The 17,417-nt window shown below is 40.5% G+C and overlaps 2 protein-coding genes across 4 annotated transcripts in view; one reads left to right on the top strand and one right to left on the bottom strand.

Moving 5' to 3' along the window:
* Positions 1–17,417, top strand: part of Dlc1 (DLC1 Rho GTPase activating protein) — a 445,416-nt gene that overhangs the window by 154,741 nt on the left and 273,258 nt on the right. The window lies entirely within an intron of this gene.
* On the bottom strand, positions 6,563–7,131 carry LOC101602597 (anaphase-promoting complex subunit 10-like). The gene has a single exon (XM_045133999.1). It carries the CDS (start codon positions 7,115–7,117, stop codon positions 6,563–6,565), a length of 555 nt encoding a protein of 184 aa, XP_044989934.1. The 5' UTR covers positions 7,118–7,131.

Genomic DNA, 17,417 nt, shown 5'->3' with positions numbered 1-17,417 from the left:
CTCCTTTTATTGTTCTCTTTCCATCAGTCCCCCTGATGAGCATTGAGATACCAAATGAATGTGTACATAGCTCCTGAGAGCAGGATGCTGGACATGCTACAAGACCATGTAGGACAGCACAGGATCACAGCCAGCACTGCTGGTATGTGTCCCTAGCGGGACATGGTCTGGACTAACTAAGGGGCATTGCATATCCTGAGTCACAAGCATTGCATGTCATACTTCACCATATACGCCTGATCAGGATCATAGACAGTGTAAAATAGCTGCGGCCACGACAAGCAATCAACATTGGAAAACCAACGTTAAGAAAGAGTGTCAGCCAAACAAGACAATGAAAAAATTTCATACAAGCTCCATCTTGCTTTGCATGATAAGATACAAGAGCCTCTAAGAGAGGACAGGAGAAAGGGAAATGAGAGAGAAGACGGGCATGGAGATAGGAAGTGTGCCTCACACATACAAGAATAGAGGAAGGAGAGGAGGAGAAGTGATGTAGAAGGAATGCAAGAGTTGCCATTATAGAGATGATCATTTGGAAGAAGCTTCAGACAGGGATTGACCTGCTGACCTCTGATCCAAGGGGAAACAGACCTTGGTCCCAGAAAGATTTTGTCTGTGTCCTCAACTGAGTCTTGAGAAAGTCTTTAAAAGGATGGAAGTAGAGAGGAGACCTAATTGAGGAAAGTTCTTAACCTAAAATTCATACCCTTCTATGTGAGCTGATTTCTAGTATTTTATTTCCTCCTTGCTTGTCTGAGCTTGGGAGGAAGAGCACTGACGTTTAAGTCAAAACTTTGGACTCTATCATCAGCTTTCTTTTTTGTTTATTTTTTATTTATTAATTTGAGAGCTACAGACAGAGAGAGAAAGAGGCACAGAGAAAGAGAGACAATGGGCGCGCCAGGTCTTCAAGCCACTGCAAATGAACTCCAGACACGTGCGCCCCCTTGTGAATCTGGCTAACGTGGGTCCTGAGGAATTGAGCCTCAAACCAGGGTCCTTAGGCTTCACAAGAAAGCGCTTAACCACTAAGCCATCTCTCCAGACCATCATCTTTCTTTTTTTGGCATGAATGTTTGTAGTACATGTAGCATGGGGTGTGTGCATGAGTGCTTGCACATGGTGTGTGTGTGTGTGTGTGTGTGTGTGTGTGTGTGTGTGTACCTTGTATGCATGTATACAGAGACCAGTGAAAAACATCAGGAGTCCCCCTGCATTGCTTTTCTGCATTGTGTCCTTGAAGTAGTCTTTCACTGAATCTGGAGATGCCACATTTTTGTCAGTATGGCTTACCAGCAAACCCAACAATTCTGTCTCGACCCCAGTCAACACTAGGGTTACAGGCATGCATTGACTTGCCTGATGTCTTACATGGGTGCTGAAGGATCAAACTCAAGCCCACATACTTATGTGGTAAGCACGCTTACCTACTGAGCCATCTCCTCAGTCCTTATTGTCAGCTCTTTACTTAGTGCCAGTTGAGACTTTTATCTCCCTATGTTTCAGGCTATTCATGACCAAAGGTGGGACCCGCGCTCATGACCAGCCAACAAAAAACCTTCTAAAAACAATGGGCTCCACGGGCCCAAGGCCATGACTGTCTTGATGACTACATCAACACACTTACAACAATGCCAGGCATGTGGTAGATGGTCAGTGGGTGTGTGCTGAATGAATTAAAACAGACTGCACTCCATCAGGAAGATAGACACAAAGTTGCTGCAGCCAAGGCAATAGGAAAGCTGACTACTCTGCCTGCCCTGTGGGTACTATGGGAAATCCAGTTTTGACTAGCTAGTTAAATGAGTTGTAGGTGTCTCCTCTATAAGAATAGACAATCGTGGTCTTTTTGCAGTAGATGTTCACTTGACATATAGAAATTAGTCTGGTTTGGCCCAACTTCACCTGACTGAAGGATTACTTTTCCCGCTTTACCCTGTATTTCAAAGTCCTGGTCTTTAGACCTTCTTGTTGGTGCATTTTCCCCTGTCTTTGCAGGAGATGAAAGCGTTTTTCCAGACAGGCCTGCTGTGAGTGACTTCATGGAAATGAGTATTCTGAGTCCCTGTGTGCCTCTCACATGGAGAACTCCTTATATTTATTTATTTTTAAGAATAGCACTGGGAGGTGAACATTTCCATTAACAGTTGAGATTTTTTTAAAAAATAAAATCCCTACTCCTCAGTGAGACATGCCTCACATTCCGGTCTCTCTACTTTGGGCAGTTATGTGCTACTAAATATGCGGTGGAAATGACACATGTCTGGAAGCTGAGAAGCACTGGCGTCCGAGTCTGCCTGCTCAGAGCAAAACAATGAAGGTGTTGTGTGTGGTTAATTGAGGAAGGCAAACTCCAACATCCTCAAAAAGGAAATGTGTGACACCTGGCACTGGGCCCTCCTGTGGATTCAAAGGTTCTTGTGTTTGATGACAGAGCACACCTACAGGAGGATAAAGACACAGACTCATCCCACATTCAAGAATGCTCTGGAAATACAGTATCTTGAGATAAGTTGAGGTCAGCAGTTCTTCTTCTGCAGGGGTGCAGGGATAACTGTGAAGTCCTATACCGCTAAAGGGCATGGATCTGCTGCTCCTCATACACAGCCCAAGATATGCACAAGCCCAGTGGCTATTTGACTCAATGAATTCTACAGCCTAGTATACTTCTGGCCCAGAGGGAAAATATAATCAATCTGACTCAATGTATTTTTCTCACAATTTGTCCACAGAAGAATCCCTACTGGGTATTCACTTGAACTCTGTGAAGACAAGTAATAGACTGAGGTTATGAAAGGGAAGTTAAAAGGGGAATTGGATTGCTAAGGATTATACAAATGGAATGCAGATTGGATTCAATGTAAAGTAAGTATCAGAACAGGAAGACATTTGTCCCAGTTGAAGAAAGTGTTGAAAATCTGGGCACAGATTTATCATGCAATTCCAAATATGCCAAGAGCTTAATTTTTTGCAAACAAAATACCAGGGTCATTTTCAATATGGGAGAAAACAATTATTGTTTAAGAAAATCAAAAGAATCTCTTAGTAATTCTGTTTTGATGAAATATAGGTGAATGAATTATAAATATGAGACAAGGGCTGGAGAGATGGCTTAGCAGTTAAGGCACTTGCCTGTGAAGCCTAAGAACCCAGGTTGGATTCTCCAGTACCCTTGGAAGCCAGATGCACAAGATGGTGCATGTGTTTGGTTTGTTTGTAGTGCCTACAGACCCTAGCATACCTATTTTCTCTATCTACCTCTCTCTTCTTTCTCTCTCTCTAAAAACAATAAGTAAAATATTCAAAGTGAAAGAATTATGAGACGAATTTTAATGTCTCATGTTTTAAATGAGACATTAAATGAAAATGTAAATGTTTTCATTCAGGTATAGAAAAGATTGGCACTTTGAAAGGTTTTCAAAGAAGCTATAGCATGTGCCTATTTTAAACATCACCTTAAGTCCAAGAAGGGAATCCATGTAGTGTAGGGATTTATGAGCCAGTCCTTATATCCATCAAACCAAAGGGAATATAGGAGTAGCATTACCCAGGGATCTGGAAATTCTAAAACAATACTTGACTATGATGGGACAGCCAACTGTGGAAATTGATGGGCAGACTTTAGCTGAGATCAGTGTTCTTTATCATGTGCTTTTTCTCTCCCTTTGTCCTTCTCTCTTCCATGATATTGCCTCTTACCTCTGAAGCTGAAGTCTAGACTGTGTAGTTCAAGATGCAGATCAAGAGAGGAGGAAAGAATAAATGTGGTAAATACACACAAATGCAAAGGCACACATACATGTAGGCACTCACAAACACACCCCTCATGACCTCATTGTCACCAGTAATGAAAGACTACTGAGGGAATTCTTTAACATGCCCAGAGCACTTCTTAGAGTGCAGAAAGGGTTAAGGAGTGTGTACCTTTGGACCTGATTTCCTTTAGCCAAGTAAAGCAAATGCCACACAAGCATGCAGCTTCATGCTTGATCATTCAAGTTATCACTCTGGTGCCAAACAGAAAGAGATCCAAGTGACATCCATGTTGTAATCACCAAATACTGAGAAATGTTTGAGCATGCTTGGCAAGGTTAAAGTGTGCCGGTCTTGCAATGCTGTTGAAAAATAAAGTTGTAAGGTTGTTTTGCATAGAGGTTTTCTTTGTTGTTAGTTTTGTTTCTACTTTATTGGGAGGGCATGCAAAAATACTTTAACCAATGACTTAGATTCTACATCATATAAAAGAATTTAATTTATTCTTCATCTCATGGCTTTGGTATAATTGAAAGAGGGGAAGAGCTAGGTTCAATTTCTGTTTATGCCAGCAGTTTTATGATCTTGGGATAATTGGTTAACTGAACTTTCATGATGTTAACCCATAAAATAGGGATAATTGTATGCACAGCTTTCATGGCTATCATGAAGTTCAAGAGTAAATGTAAACACTTGGCCATTTCTTTTGTTGATGACATATGCCAAGTCCCTACAGTGTGCATGCTTTTGGGGACACATTGCAGAGTGAGTCAGTAAACAAGAATGCTGCCCTTACTTCAGGGAGCAAATATTCAAATTACAAAGACATCCAAAGTGAAATACTGCATTACTAATTAGTTGGGTTGATTGTCATGTGTGGATCTTAACAGAATTAGGACTCACAATTATATGTGAAATGCCCTGGTTAATGTTTAAGTCCCACATTCAAGTGTGGGCTCTGATGGCAAGGACCCATCATGTGCTCCCATGCCTTGTCCAGTATGGATCAGATTTGCATAATAATGAATAAAAGACAAGAGGTCTTGTGAAAGGAGAAAAGTAGAATTATGTAATGGAGAAAGTAGATTAAAAAGGAGCAAATCTTCTGATAGGCCAGTCTAGAAAGGCCTCTCTTGGATGCCATAATGCTTAACAGAAAACAGTCAGAAGAGAACTCTAGACAGGAAATCCAGGGCAAAGGTCCTGAGACAGGAAAAACAAGAATGCTTTTGGATGTGGGTTGAGCAACACCCAGCTCACCCCAGGTCCACAGGCAGAAATTACAACTAGTGTGAGTTCTATTCCATGCATCATGCAAACTGTTTCTATCTTCCAGATCTCCTTGTTGATAGTTTTGATTTCATAACAAAATTAACATCTATTTAAAAATTAGGAAATAGTACTAGGGAGCAGAAAATTGAGTCACAAATGATGAAAAATAGATGTTCATGTTCAAAAGTGGAAGGGCTATGAGCTTAATGGATGTAGGAAATTTTGACCAAGATCAGAGTTCATCTCTAACCCAGACTCATTCTTGAAATGATTAAACTGTTAAGCCCGTGACTCCACCCTTCACAGACTGCTCAGAAGTCTGACAGTACCAAGACAAGTATGCAGATTTCCCATGAGGTTGCTTCCACTTTGGTGAATATCAAGTAAATCTCTGTGTCCCAGACTTTAGTCTGTGTGTCTCCAAATGGACAGGTCAGCTTCCACCAAGTCCCAGATGCCTCACTGTCCACTTCCACATCCCACTGGGTGCCATGGAGACCCACTCCCTAGGCTAAGTATGTGCTAGGGCAATTCTGCCTCATCAGCTGATTCAAATTCAGCCACTGCTCAGTACTTCCCTCCCACAGAGCAGGAAGCTGGAAAGTGGTGCCATTTTCTCAAAGCTTAAGCCACTGTCATCTTATTTGGCTGCTCTTTAGCTCCCAATTTTTATTTATTTGGTTTTAGAAAATTCTCTGTTCTTGTCCTTCTTCCTGCCTTGACTGTGTCAGGAAACTAGTTTATCTTAGTCTAACACTTTGATCATCACCTGGCCCAAAGCCAGGATGTATATGTCCATGAGGGGAGCTTAGACAACACCACCCAATGTCAACCCTTTAAGTTTTACCTTGAACGTTAGTTTAATTCTCCTATCTACTCTGACAGGTGGAACATTTGACTTGGGTGGAAAAAATCCCCCCAAAGTCCCTAAGTACTTTATCTGGAACTGTCCTTAAAATATAATACATTAGGAAATTTTTTAAACATGCACAACTTCCTTAAAAAGAAACATGAGGTGTACATAAAATACTATTGAAAATGTGTCATAGTGTTAGAATGAAAAAAAAATGCAAATAGCATAGTGCATATGCCATATAACCTGAACCATGTAAACCAATTAGTATAGAAACAAGAAAACAAAACAGATGGCAATGTTTCCATGTAAGTAGTGATATTGTGGATTTTTAAATTTTCTTCATGGCTTTCTATACAGAATAATTCTTAAGGCACATATCATTAGCATAATAAAAAGATTACCCTATTTATAAAAGACGAGTCACACTAAGCATCCAAAAAAGATGAAACAAATAGTATCCTTCTTATTCTCAGAGATTCTTAACCTTAGGTATGTTAGAATTTATTAATGGAAAACTTTTTTTTTTACCCAAATGTTATTTATTTATCAAAGTTAAAATGTTTTTAAATGTATACAAAATTGTGAAATAACATGCTTTTTTTCAGTAAAGATTCCTGGTATAGTAATAGATGACAAGGTAAAACAAAGATATGTTTCCTGACTTCTGTTGTTTTAAAGTCACCTTATTGAAGGATACATCATGAAGTCAATAGTTGTGCATCTAGGAAATTTACCTATAGAGCTCTCTTCCAGTGGTGTATATATTTTAATCTGTCTCATGTGGGTGTCTCTTCCATTTGGGTGATTGGCTAGAATAGCGATGTGTATCATGAACATGCGAGTTGGCTTCTTGTGATTGTCCCTTAAGAGAACATGAATCCAGCTACTTGGTTCCAATTCAAGTTGCCGAATTTCTTGAAAGTTGTGAAAATTGTTTCCTACTCTGACTGAGATTTTGCTTGGGGTATAGCTTTCATCGGACTTATAGTCTACATAAATATATAATGTTTTCACCGGATTTTTTCTTCTGAATTGGATGTTCACTAAACGAGGCTGGGAGCCATCAGACTGCCAATAAGTTTCTAGATTGTCATCTCGTAACTGATCCACTCCAAACCCTGGTTTGCAAGATGACAGTGACCAAACAGCTTGTGATCCAATTTCCCTTACTGTTCCAGTCCTTTCCAACTGCTTAGGATCAGCACCAGGAGGTGTCTTGTTTGGTGTAGTCATTTTCAAATGCTGTGAAGACCATTCTGGAGTGCAGGCCCCGCCCACGCTCTCACCGCTCCCACACCTAGCCCGCCACAGTGCCGGCGGCCAGGGCCCGCGGTGGCTCCGCGCCACTTCCACTCCAGGAGGGGGCCGGGTGGAAAACTTTTTTATTATTTATCTGAGAGGAGAGAGAGAGAGAGAGAGAGAGAGAGAGAGAGAGAGAGAGAGAGAGCGCATTGGTGCGCCAGGGCCTCAGAGAATGCAATTGAACTCCAGACACTTGCACCACCTAGTGGGCATGTGCAAGCTTGTGCTTGTCTCACTTTTATGCATCTGGCTTACATAGGATCTGCAAAGTCAAACATGGGTTCTTAGGCTTCTCAGGCAAGTGACTTACTGCTAAGCCATCTCTCCAGCCCTAATGTAACTTTTTTAAATAATTCATTTATTTGCACGCAGAGAGAGAGAAAAGAGACCAACAGAGAGAGAATGGGCACACCAGGGCCTGTAGCCACTGCAAATGAACTCCAGACACATGTGCCTCTTGTGCATCTGGCTTACGTGGGACCTATGGAATCCAACCTGTGTCCTTTGGCTTCATAGGCCCATGTCTTAGTCATTAAGCCATCTCTTCAGCTCCTAATGGAAAACTTTTAAACCTAGTGAGTAAGCTGGATCTGACCAATTAAGTCAGAAATGGACACCCAGTGTGGTAGGTCTTATGTGAGATCTGGAAGACCAAAGCCAGATAATGTTTTAAGAGATAGTGTGGATGTTTTTCTTTTCTATGACAAAACTGGTCTTTACCTTTCAAATAATTTTGCTGACCAATATCTGTCAGAATCCACCAACTTGCAATGTAGTAGACGACCACTAATTTTAATAACTCAATTCCCCTGGTGATTTCAAGGTGAAGCTAAGGTTATGAGCATTAGTAAACTAAATGAGTAATTCAGAACAGTAATTTATAACCTTGATTTCACTTAAAATTGCCAGGTTCTGATATTAACTGGTTGGAAGTAGGACCTTGGTGCGAGTAGCTTTTAACTTTCTCCGGGTGATTCTCATATACACATAAGTTCACTCTGCACTGTGTCTTATAGGAATTATCCTTTAATTCTCAAAATAACCAAACAAGGTAAATGTTATTAATGAAGAGGAAACCAGGACTCTAAGACATGAAATAAATTGCTAATGACAATCTAGGTTTTGTTGAACTCAACTGTTCTATCTCCTGTGGGTATGCCCAATGAAGAAATACCTCTCAGTTTTGAAAGAATATGTTTTTGTATAGAATTCAGCATACCCATTTTCAAAATGTTGATGCTACAGCTCTTTATAAATCTGACACATAACAATTGCCCCAATCTTGTCAAACTACATTTAAAAGATCCTGAAAATGTGCTTATTCATTCTCAAAAGACCTGAAAACATTACAACTTAAATAATTTTCATCATGTTCAAAGTTACAATAGTGTGTCATTGCTAAATTTTATATTTTCTACCTTCTCTCCTGAAATGGTGGCATGGCTCATTTTTATTTTTTATTTTGAGAGCCCCTTAAGAATTTTCAAAAGTCCACATGCAATTGGAAGCACTCTTGGGTATCACAAAACCTGTCTTAGCATTGTTGTTAGAGACTGATTTCAACATCGCTGGATTTGCTGATCATCCACTGAGATGGAGCTGCCGTTTGCGTTGAGCAAACTTCATCTTTCCTGACAGCCAAGATTCCCATGAGCTTCAAGCAATTCTAGCAAAATTGGGCCCTTTCCATTCATAATTTAGGTCACCAGTGAAGTAACACTCACTTGCCCAGATTTGTACAGTATTACCTGAGCATAAAATTACCTAATAAAGTCAGATTGATGGATTAAGAATACAAAATAAGCCATTTCAATTGCCAAGAAATCCCAATCTGTTTATAAGGTAGGTCTTATGTGAGATCTGGAAGACCAAAGCCAGATACTGTTTTAAGAGATGATGTGTGGATGTTATTCTTTTCTATGACAAAGCTGGTTTTTACCTTTCAAATAATTTTGCAGACCAATATCTGTCAGAATCCACCAACTTGCAATGTAGTAGATGACCATTAATTTTAATAACTCAATTTTCATTGTGGAGTCAACACATCCATGGCAAATGTATCTCAACTATTGTAAGTGTTAAGAAAGAAATTCTGAAAATATGAAGAATGAGGATTTGACTCATGGAAAGAAAATCAATCTGTCTTCTTGTAACTTTATTCAGAATTTCACAATTCTTGCTAAACCATAAGCAAACCGCCAAAAGCAATAAAAAAGAAAAGAAAAAAAAATCCCAGTAAGAATGTGCCAGAGTTCAGAGAACAATTGCCCTAGGTTTACCTTCCTGACCTTTAATCTGTTTGGGTCATCACTGATTTCCGTATAAAACATCCCACAACGTGACCATACTCAACCTTTGCATAGTTCTTTTTGAAAACTCGTATCAAAACAATTAAAAAAAACTTGACTTTTAGTACTGAATAGTTGGGGTAAGTTTACCTGATAACAAATAAACTAGTTTTCTCTGTAATGGTGTATATGAAACATGTAGGTGTCAAACAGTGACTCGGGATGTAAGCTCTGGCTTTAAGCAGGGCTTATGAAGCTCCTCTGACTTGGGGTCATGAACGCTTTGCCACAAATGACCTTTTGGAACAATAAAACTATCATTATGAGAGTCAGAAATAGTATAGAAGTAGAAGGAACACTGATCTGGAAGACAAGTGATTCAGGTGCCTATAATTAGTATGTCAGTTATTTGTATTATGACCTTCCAAAGTAAAGTTTGAAAATTATTTATTAAGAACTGTTATGTGGGCCAACACAAGTATAATCTAGCTGACTTCTAAAAGCTCTGAATTTAATACAGAATATAAGTTAAAAAAATTTACTATGATATATATGGGGTGGTGTAATACAAGCTTATGAAAAGTTCTAAAGAGACAGGGAAGAATGATGAATTCAGTATGGCAGCTTACTGGTAGAAATAGCTACATAGGCTTCAGCCAGCCTCTTGAAAGATAACTGGCAAATAATTAGGCATGGTGAGAGATAATTTGGCTAAAATGACGGGAGTAAGGCAAATTGTAAATAGCTGTCTTGCCAGCATATTTGAGCAACCAAGACTCTTTGGGACTAAATTTCCTCATTTTTAATGGAGGACTTAGATTGGACAATTTCTGGGTTCATGACCAGGTCTAAAAGTCTAAGTAAGATTACATTAAAAGTTCAAGAGGAAATGATTATGTGGAAGCTAGCCAGATGATATCAGTTCCTGTAAATATAATGCCAAGTCACTGACTATTATTCCCAAATCCAAAAAAACAACTTCCTTTACATCAGCATAAAATTACTTAAATGAATATAAAAATATAATTTTGCCAGAAATGGTGGTACATGTCTTTAATCCCAGCATGCGGGAGGCAAAGGTAGAAGGGCTGCGGTGAGTTCAAGGCCAGCCTGAGAATACATAGTGAATTCCAAATCAGCCTGGGCTAGAGCAACACCCTACCTCAAAAAATTATTATTATTATTATTATTTTGTAAATCAAACAATGCTACTTTTGTATTATATATGCCAAAAGAATATCTCCCAAGTTTCCAGTTGAGTTGTTTCAGGTGTTATTCTAGAATGATAAAGGTCTGGAGATAACCGCTTCCCCCCAAAAAAATTCATACAGTGGAGCCCTTCTTACCTGGCATGTAGCTGAGTTTGAAGTATGGAAATAATGTAGGTTAAATAAGGCCAAAGGATGGGATCCTGATCTGACAGAAAGACAATCAAGCTCACCTCACTGTCTAACTATTCACATGAAAGGCCATGTAAGGAGCAAAGGTGGCATTTTGTAAGCCAAAACATTTGCTCTCCCTGGGAATTGAAATCTGCCAGCTCTCAGTTTTAGACTTCTCATCTTCCAGATGTGTGGGAAAATAAATTTCTGTCTGTGATATTTTTTTATGGCAGCCCCAACAAATGGGCACAAATAACAAGTGAATGATTACTTGCTGTAAGGATAAGTTTTAGTCTACATGTTCAAGTGCGGGGCTTCTTCCTGGTCAAGCAGGTAGTGCCGAGGGAAGGACCAGGCCTGCTAGTTCCTCCCTAGGGGTTAAGAAGGATGATGAGCGTCAGACGACTCAGAAACCTCTCCTGGCCACACTGAGTCAGGAGTCTTTTCGATGCAGGAACTCGTAGAAACAACTCGCTTTATTACTCTGAGCAGTTGCCTATATCATGTTGGGGATGAAGGCGGGGATTTTAGGATGGGGGAAGAGGTAAGTAAGGGCCAATAGTAAACTGTAACTATTGAAATGGTAATTACAATTACCACACAGAAGTGGCAGGCCAGAAGCCATTAGGCGTCTTGCTGAGTCCTAGCTGGCCAGAGACAGGTCGCCAAACTTTAGCTAGGCTCAGGACATTCCACTAGACCTCACGCCTGGGCCTTTCAGAGCCCAACATCTCCCCCTGTTGTTTTTGTAAGAGCATTAGTCACCGTGGCCCCTGTCTTAGGTTGTCCCCCTCTGGGGATCTTACCCATCATTGGTCACATGGAGGGCAGGGGAGGTGGCAGTGGGTCATCTGAGGAACTTAATTCCTGAGTTGCCAGCCTGTGGTAATGTATCTTGACCTGATGAAGTTTTATTGCCTCTAGCTGCTGGTGAATATATTGTGTAATTTTGTTAATTACACAAGGCCCAACAGTGAGGATAAGGAGGAGGGGAAAGAGAAGGAGGGGGAGGGGTCCAGGTAGAGGGAGAAGGTAGGGTAAGAAGTCATGTAAGCCCATCCACAGCAGGTTGTCCTTGGGGTCCCATCACCTCCTCTCCAAGTCTTCCTGGAGCCTCTTAATCTTGTCCTGGATGATTCCTGATTTATTGGCGTAAAGGCAGCATTTTTCCTGTAAAAACAAACATACGCCTCCCTTTTCTGCCATTAAGTAGGTCTAGTCCTTTCCTGTTTTGTAGGACTACCTCATCCAGGGAATCTAGCTTCCAGGAATGATATCTACATCTGGGATTAAGGTGGCTGGGGCACAAGGTCTGTCCAATTGGTGGGCAGAAAGTTATAGGCCATCTTGCACAAACATAAACCATTCCAGAAGGCGAGCAGCGTTGAGCACTGGGCTCAGTTCTGTTAAAAGTACAGAAGGAAGGATGAATGTATCTCACATCTAAACTGGAATTAACAGGAGAAGGTGGGGCCCAAATGCCCAGAGGAAACATTGGGAAAAGCTGGATGGGGATGGGAAAGGTAGCTGAGCAGTTTTTTAAGGACGTATGGATAACTGTACTATAATTAGCAGGAGAGGTCCAGATCAGAGGCAAAGCCAGCAATCCTCCACAAGGGAGGGAGTTATTTAGCAGGGTGAAGAACCATTTTAGGAACAGTCCTCAGGGGTGGGACACTCCCTAGAAGTGATTGTCAGTGTCCCCTTGTTGGGACAAATATTTTAGGTCTCTCGCTGGTACCCAAATGGGTCTTTTTCTTTTTACAAAGTTTTCCCATGGAAAAGAATTTTATGAGCTTCACATAAGTTTCTATCAAAAAACTCCTTTCTGTTACAGAGTTTTTGTATTTTAATTACTTCTTAGTACAAAGGTTGGGAAACAAATAAACCCTTTGATCTTAGCAATATAAACATAAATATTAGGGAATGGCCAGCTCTTATCAGTAACACTGAATGTGTATAATCTTGTTTACATGTAGGTGTTAAAGTCTTGATGTCAAATAGCCAGAGCTATGGATACAAGTCCAGCCAAAATAGCTCCTGACAATTCCTCCATTTTTATTTATTATTATTTTTTTTTTTTTTTGGTTTTTCGAGGTAAGGTCTCACTCTAGCCCAGGCTGACCTGGAATTCACTCTGTAGTCTCAGGGTGGCCTCGAACTCTAGGCGATCCTCCTACCTCTGCCTCCCGAGTGCTGGGATTAAAGGCGTGCACCACCACGCCCGGCTATTTATTATTTTTTTATGAACCAGGCCCCTCTGGGCCTCGGTGCAGAAAGACTGTGTCTGTCTTAGGTTGTTCTCTATGATATTTAGGCCTTACCCATCATTGGTACATGAATTCCATCATTCATGCCCTGTCTTAGGTTGACCTAACGCGAGAGAATCTTACCCATCTTTGACTACCAGCCTCTGCAGGGGCTTTAAGATAATGTCTCAGGAAGCCTGGGTCTGGTCCACAGCTGTATCCCATGTATTTCTGTACAAATATCCATAAAGGCTCTTAAAAGGCATTTAACGAGTATGGGCAGCACACACAGAATAAGTAAAAGACAAACACCTGTAGCAGTAAAGCTTCCTATCCAAGAAGTAAGAGAATTTTATCGAGGCAAGGCAGACTTAAAAGTAGATATTAAATCTTCAGCAGCTTTAGCTGTATCAAAAATAAGCTGATTATTTTGTAAAGACAGAATCTCTGAATGTAACTGAATTAGATCTAAGGAAATATTATCATTTTGCCAAATATCTCTTAAATGTATTTTCCCAATGCTGTTAGCTGTTATATTTTTTTAGAAGTAACACAAATCCATTGAAAATCTACATGACATTCCAAACGAGTTTTAACTTTTAACCCTAGTATATAGAGCATCTAACAGGTATCTATGTATATATCTATGGTAAGGATCAAGCCCAAGATCTTAAAGGGAGGTACAGTTTGAATTTTTTTTTTTTTTAGGAGCTACTTTAAATCTGTGAGTATGAAGGATAGTTAGACATTAAAAGTACAAGCCTAAAGCCTAAAGCCACAGCACACTTTAGGAACTCCTGCTAGGCACACTTTGGATATCTTTAGATTGAAATCTGAAACCCACCATCACACCTTAAGATAAACAATTGAATATATTGGGGGCCATTTGTTTAAATTATCACATTCTGCTCCTGGAGCCCAATAGATTTATAACCATCACACATTATAAATTGTTAGAAAAAATTAAAATATTTAGGGTAAATAAGGCCTTTTTTAGTTGGTGTATGGGAGTAAGGATTCCCCTTTTGTTTTTGTAATTGAGATTTGAGAGTTTGATTATATCTTTTAATAATAGCCTGGCCCTGGGGGGGGGGGGGTTGTATGGGATGCCTGTGGAATGTGAGATTTTCCAGGTCTGGAGAAAATCTACAAAGGCCTTGCTTACAAAGTAGGGACCATTATCTGTTTTAATTTGATCAGGCAGCCCAAGAGTGGCGAAACACTAAAGCATATAACTAATGGCATGTTTAGATTTTTTTTTTTTTCCAGCATGTGCCAATGCCCAGTACGTGCGGAAAAAGGTCAGTGAGCCCAGTCACCACGAGATGGCGGACGTCTCCCCTGTCCCCACCTGGGTCAGTCTAAGGGGGCCACGCGGCAGTCTCCCAGGAGGTGGGTTGCCCGCCATTTCCCAGTAGGGGAGGTTCGGGCACAAGCTGCCAGGAGAGGGGCCATCTACTTAAATTACCAAAGTTTGTCTTTGGCCCCCAATATAATTATAATTATCATATATTTTAAATTGTACTTAGTTTAATTTTAAAGGTCCCCATAGTCTTTACCAATTTAAGATATTAAGATCTGTAAAATTAAATAAGTTAAACATTTTTAATATATAAAGGCATAGAGTAAACATTTTTAACTGGTGTAAGGTATAGTAAGGAGAGACTAAAACAATTGATATTGTATATTGAACCATCATAACCTAAAATTAGTCTCAGTGTTTGTAATTTTAACTTGCTTGAGGTTTTTTAACTTAAAATTTTAAGTCTCAGCAGGGCATGGTGGTGTATGCCTTTAATCCCAGTGCTCAGGAGGTGGAGGTAGGAGGATTACCATGAGTTTTAGGCCACCCTCAGGGTGAAATTCCATAGGGAATTTCAGGTCAGCCTGGGCTGGATGAAATCCTACCTCAAAAAAACAAAACAAAGAAAAAACAAATCTTAAATCTATTAGTCCAATATCTCTAGCTAAGCATATCAGTCTATTACAAATTTAACCTTGATTAAACTCTTTGGGCCTGGGCAGCAGGACGCAGCCAGCCCTTATGCCAGTAGCCCAGTTCCAAGGAAGTTCCCTGTAGTCTTTCTTTCCTCTTAGAAAGCTTATAAGCCAAGCCTTGAAGTTTAATGCTGCCTGTACTTAGAATTTTTAAACTTTCATCTGAATAGTCCAGAAAATTTGGCTTACCACTCCAGAAGACACCTTTAGTTGTAAGCATCAAGTTTATGCCTATTTCTTTAAAACAAAGGTTCTAAAAGATTAACATCCACATGGTCAGGTTCATCTCAGCTCATCAGACAGCTTTAGGTTTGCTGAGATAAACTTCCACACCAGGTACAGTTATGGAGGAAGGAATATTTATTGACACTTACAGATCCAGGAGAAGTTCCAAAATGGCAGAAAAAGCTGGCCTGCCTTCTCAAGCCCAAGCAGAGAGAGAGAGAGAGAAGCACAAGCCTTTAGAAATTTAAAAGCTGCCGGCGAACGGAAAGTGAAGGGAATGAGAAAGGGAACAGAGAGATGTCGACAAGTAAGTACAGGTTATAGAAGCAAAGTTTCGTGCACTAAATATGAAGACTGCCTCATGACTCATGAGGGTGCGCTCACCCGCACACACCGATTGCCTCCTCAATGACTGCCTCTCACGGGGTACACTAGGCTGTGGGGGTCCCAGAGCCGCACGTTAGGTGCCAGATGTGGGGCTCCTTCCTGGTCAGGCAGGTAGTGCCGAGGGAAGGACCAGGCCTGCTGGTTCCTCCCTAGGGGTTGAGGGGATGATGAGCGTCAGAAGAGTCAGAGATATTTTGTAGAAATTATAGTGCAAAGTTCCCTTGGCCCCTCTACTTTTGGAGCTGAAATGATATGGCTTAGTGTTTACAGCACTGCCTGCAAAGCCTAAGGACCCATGTTCAACTCTCCAGATCCGACATAAGCCAGCGTGCAAAGGTGAAGGAAGCACAAAGTCATACATGCCCACTAGGTGGTGCAACAGTCTGGAGTTTGATTGCAATGGATGAGGCCCTGGCAAACCAATCTCTCTTTCTCTCAACCTCTGTCTGTCCCTCTCTCTCTAAAGTTAAAAAAAGAAAAAGAAAAGAAATTTGTGGCCAACTGTGTGGCAGAAGAGACTATGCATTTCTTGGCTACCTTATAAGGAAGCTGAGAGTCCTAATAAACCCTTCCAGAGCAGGTTCCCAGTGACCTGTTTTCCCTTAGGCCCTACCTAAAAGCTCCACCACCTCCCCTACTACCATAGGCTTATTCCAAGCATTTAACACAAGGTTCAGTGAGGGATACTTAGCCAACTCAGCAACATAAAAACCCTGAAGAAATTGTCTATCCCCACTTTTATCTTCCTGGGAGCTCCACACAGTAGACCTCACCTTGGCTTAATTTCTCTAACGTGCCTATGTTGCAGAATGGGAAGACAAAGCCACTTCTCGCTATTTGTTAGCAAGAATGGCTGAGCAGGCAGGGTCACAACCTGATCTATGAAAACTACAGAGCAACTGAACAGGGCCACACCACCTGAGCTATGAAATCTATAGAACAACTAAGTGGGACCACACCACCTGATCTATGAAAACTATAGAACAACTGAGCGGGACCAAACCACCTGTGCCATACCCCCTGAGACATGGAAATTATACAGTATCTCTTAAGGAAACAAAAAAGAATGTTTAGGTTTTTTAATAAAGTTGATTTATTGCTTTTTCTTTATTATTTTGCTAAGGAAAGACTTGTAAATATGTATTAACATATGGAGTCATTCATCTCATAATGGAAAGTACATCCGATGTGTTAAATAAAACAAAATTAATTACTTGGGTCATTTTTGATGTGAAAAGTATAACACAAATGACTTGTAGAACATCAAAATTGGCCATAAAGTGATGACAAGAATTTTTTTTTTTAATTTTTGTTTATTTTTATTTATTTGAGAGCGACAGAGAGAGAGAAAGAGGCAGAGAGCAAAAGAGAGAATGGGCGCGCCAGGGCTTCCAGCCACTGCAAACGAACTCCAGACGCGTGCGCCCCCTTGTGCATCTGGCTAACGTGGGTCCTGGGGAATCGAGCCTTGAACCAGGGTCCTTAGGCTTCACGGGCAAGCGCTTAACCGCTAAGCCAACTCTCCAGCCCGATGACAAGAATTTTTGTAGTTTACTGATTATACTTTTCCTGTTCTATCACATGAAGATAAATTCAAGTTAAATTAAGAAGCACAAAATTGGATGTAGTTCAGTAGTAGAGCACCTGACTGTGGTCCATGGGTTCAATCCCCAGCCCTACAAAATAACTAAAGAAAACCATG

The sequence above is a fragment of the Jaculus jaculus genome, chromosome 1, assembly GCF_020740685.1.
Source record: "Jaculus jaculus isolate mJacJac1 chromosome 1, mJacJac1.mat.Y.cur, whole genome shotgun sequence".
Taxonomy (NCBI): domain Eukaryota; kingdom Metazoa; phylum Chordata; class Mammalia; order Rodentia; family Dipodidae; genus Jaculus; species Jaculus jaculus.
The sequence above is the reverse complement of the archived record's forward strand: the minus strand, read 5'-3'. Positions and strand labels throughout refer to the sequence as shown.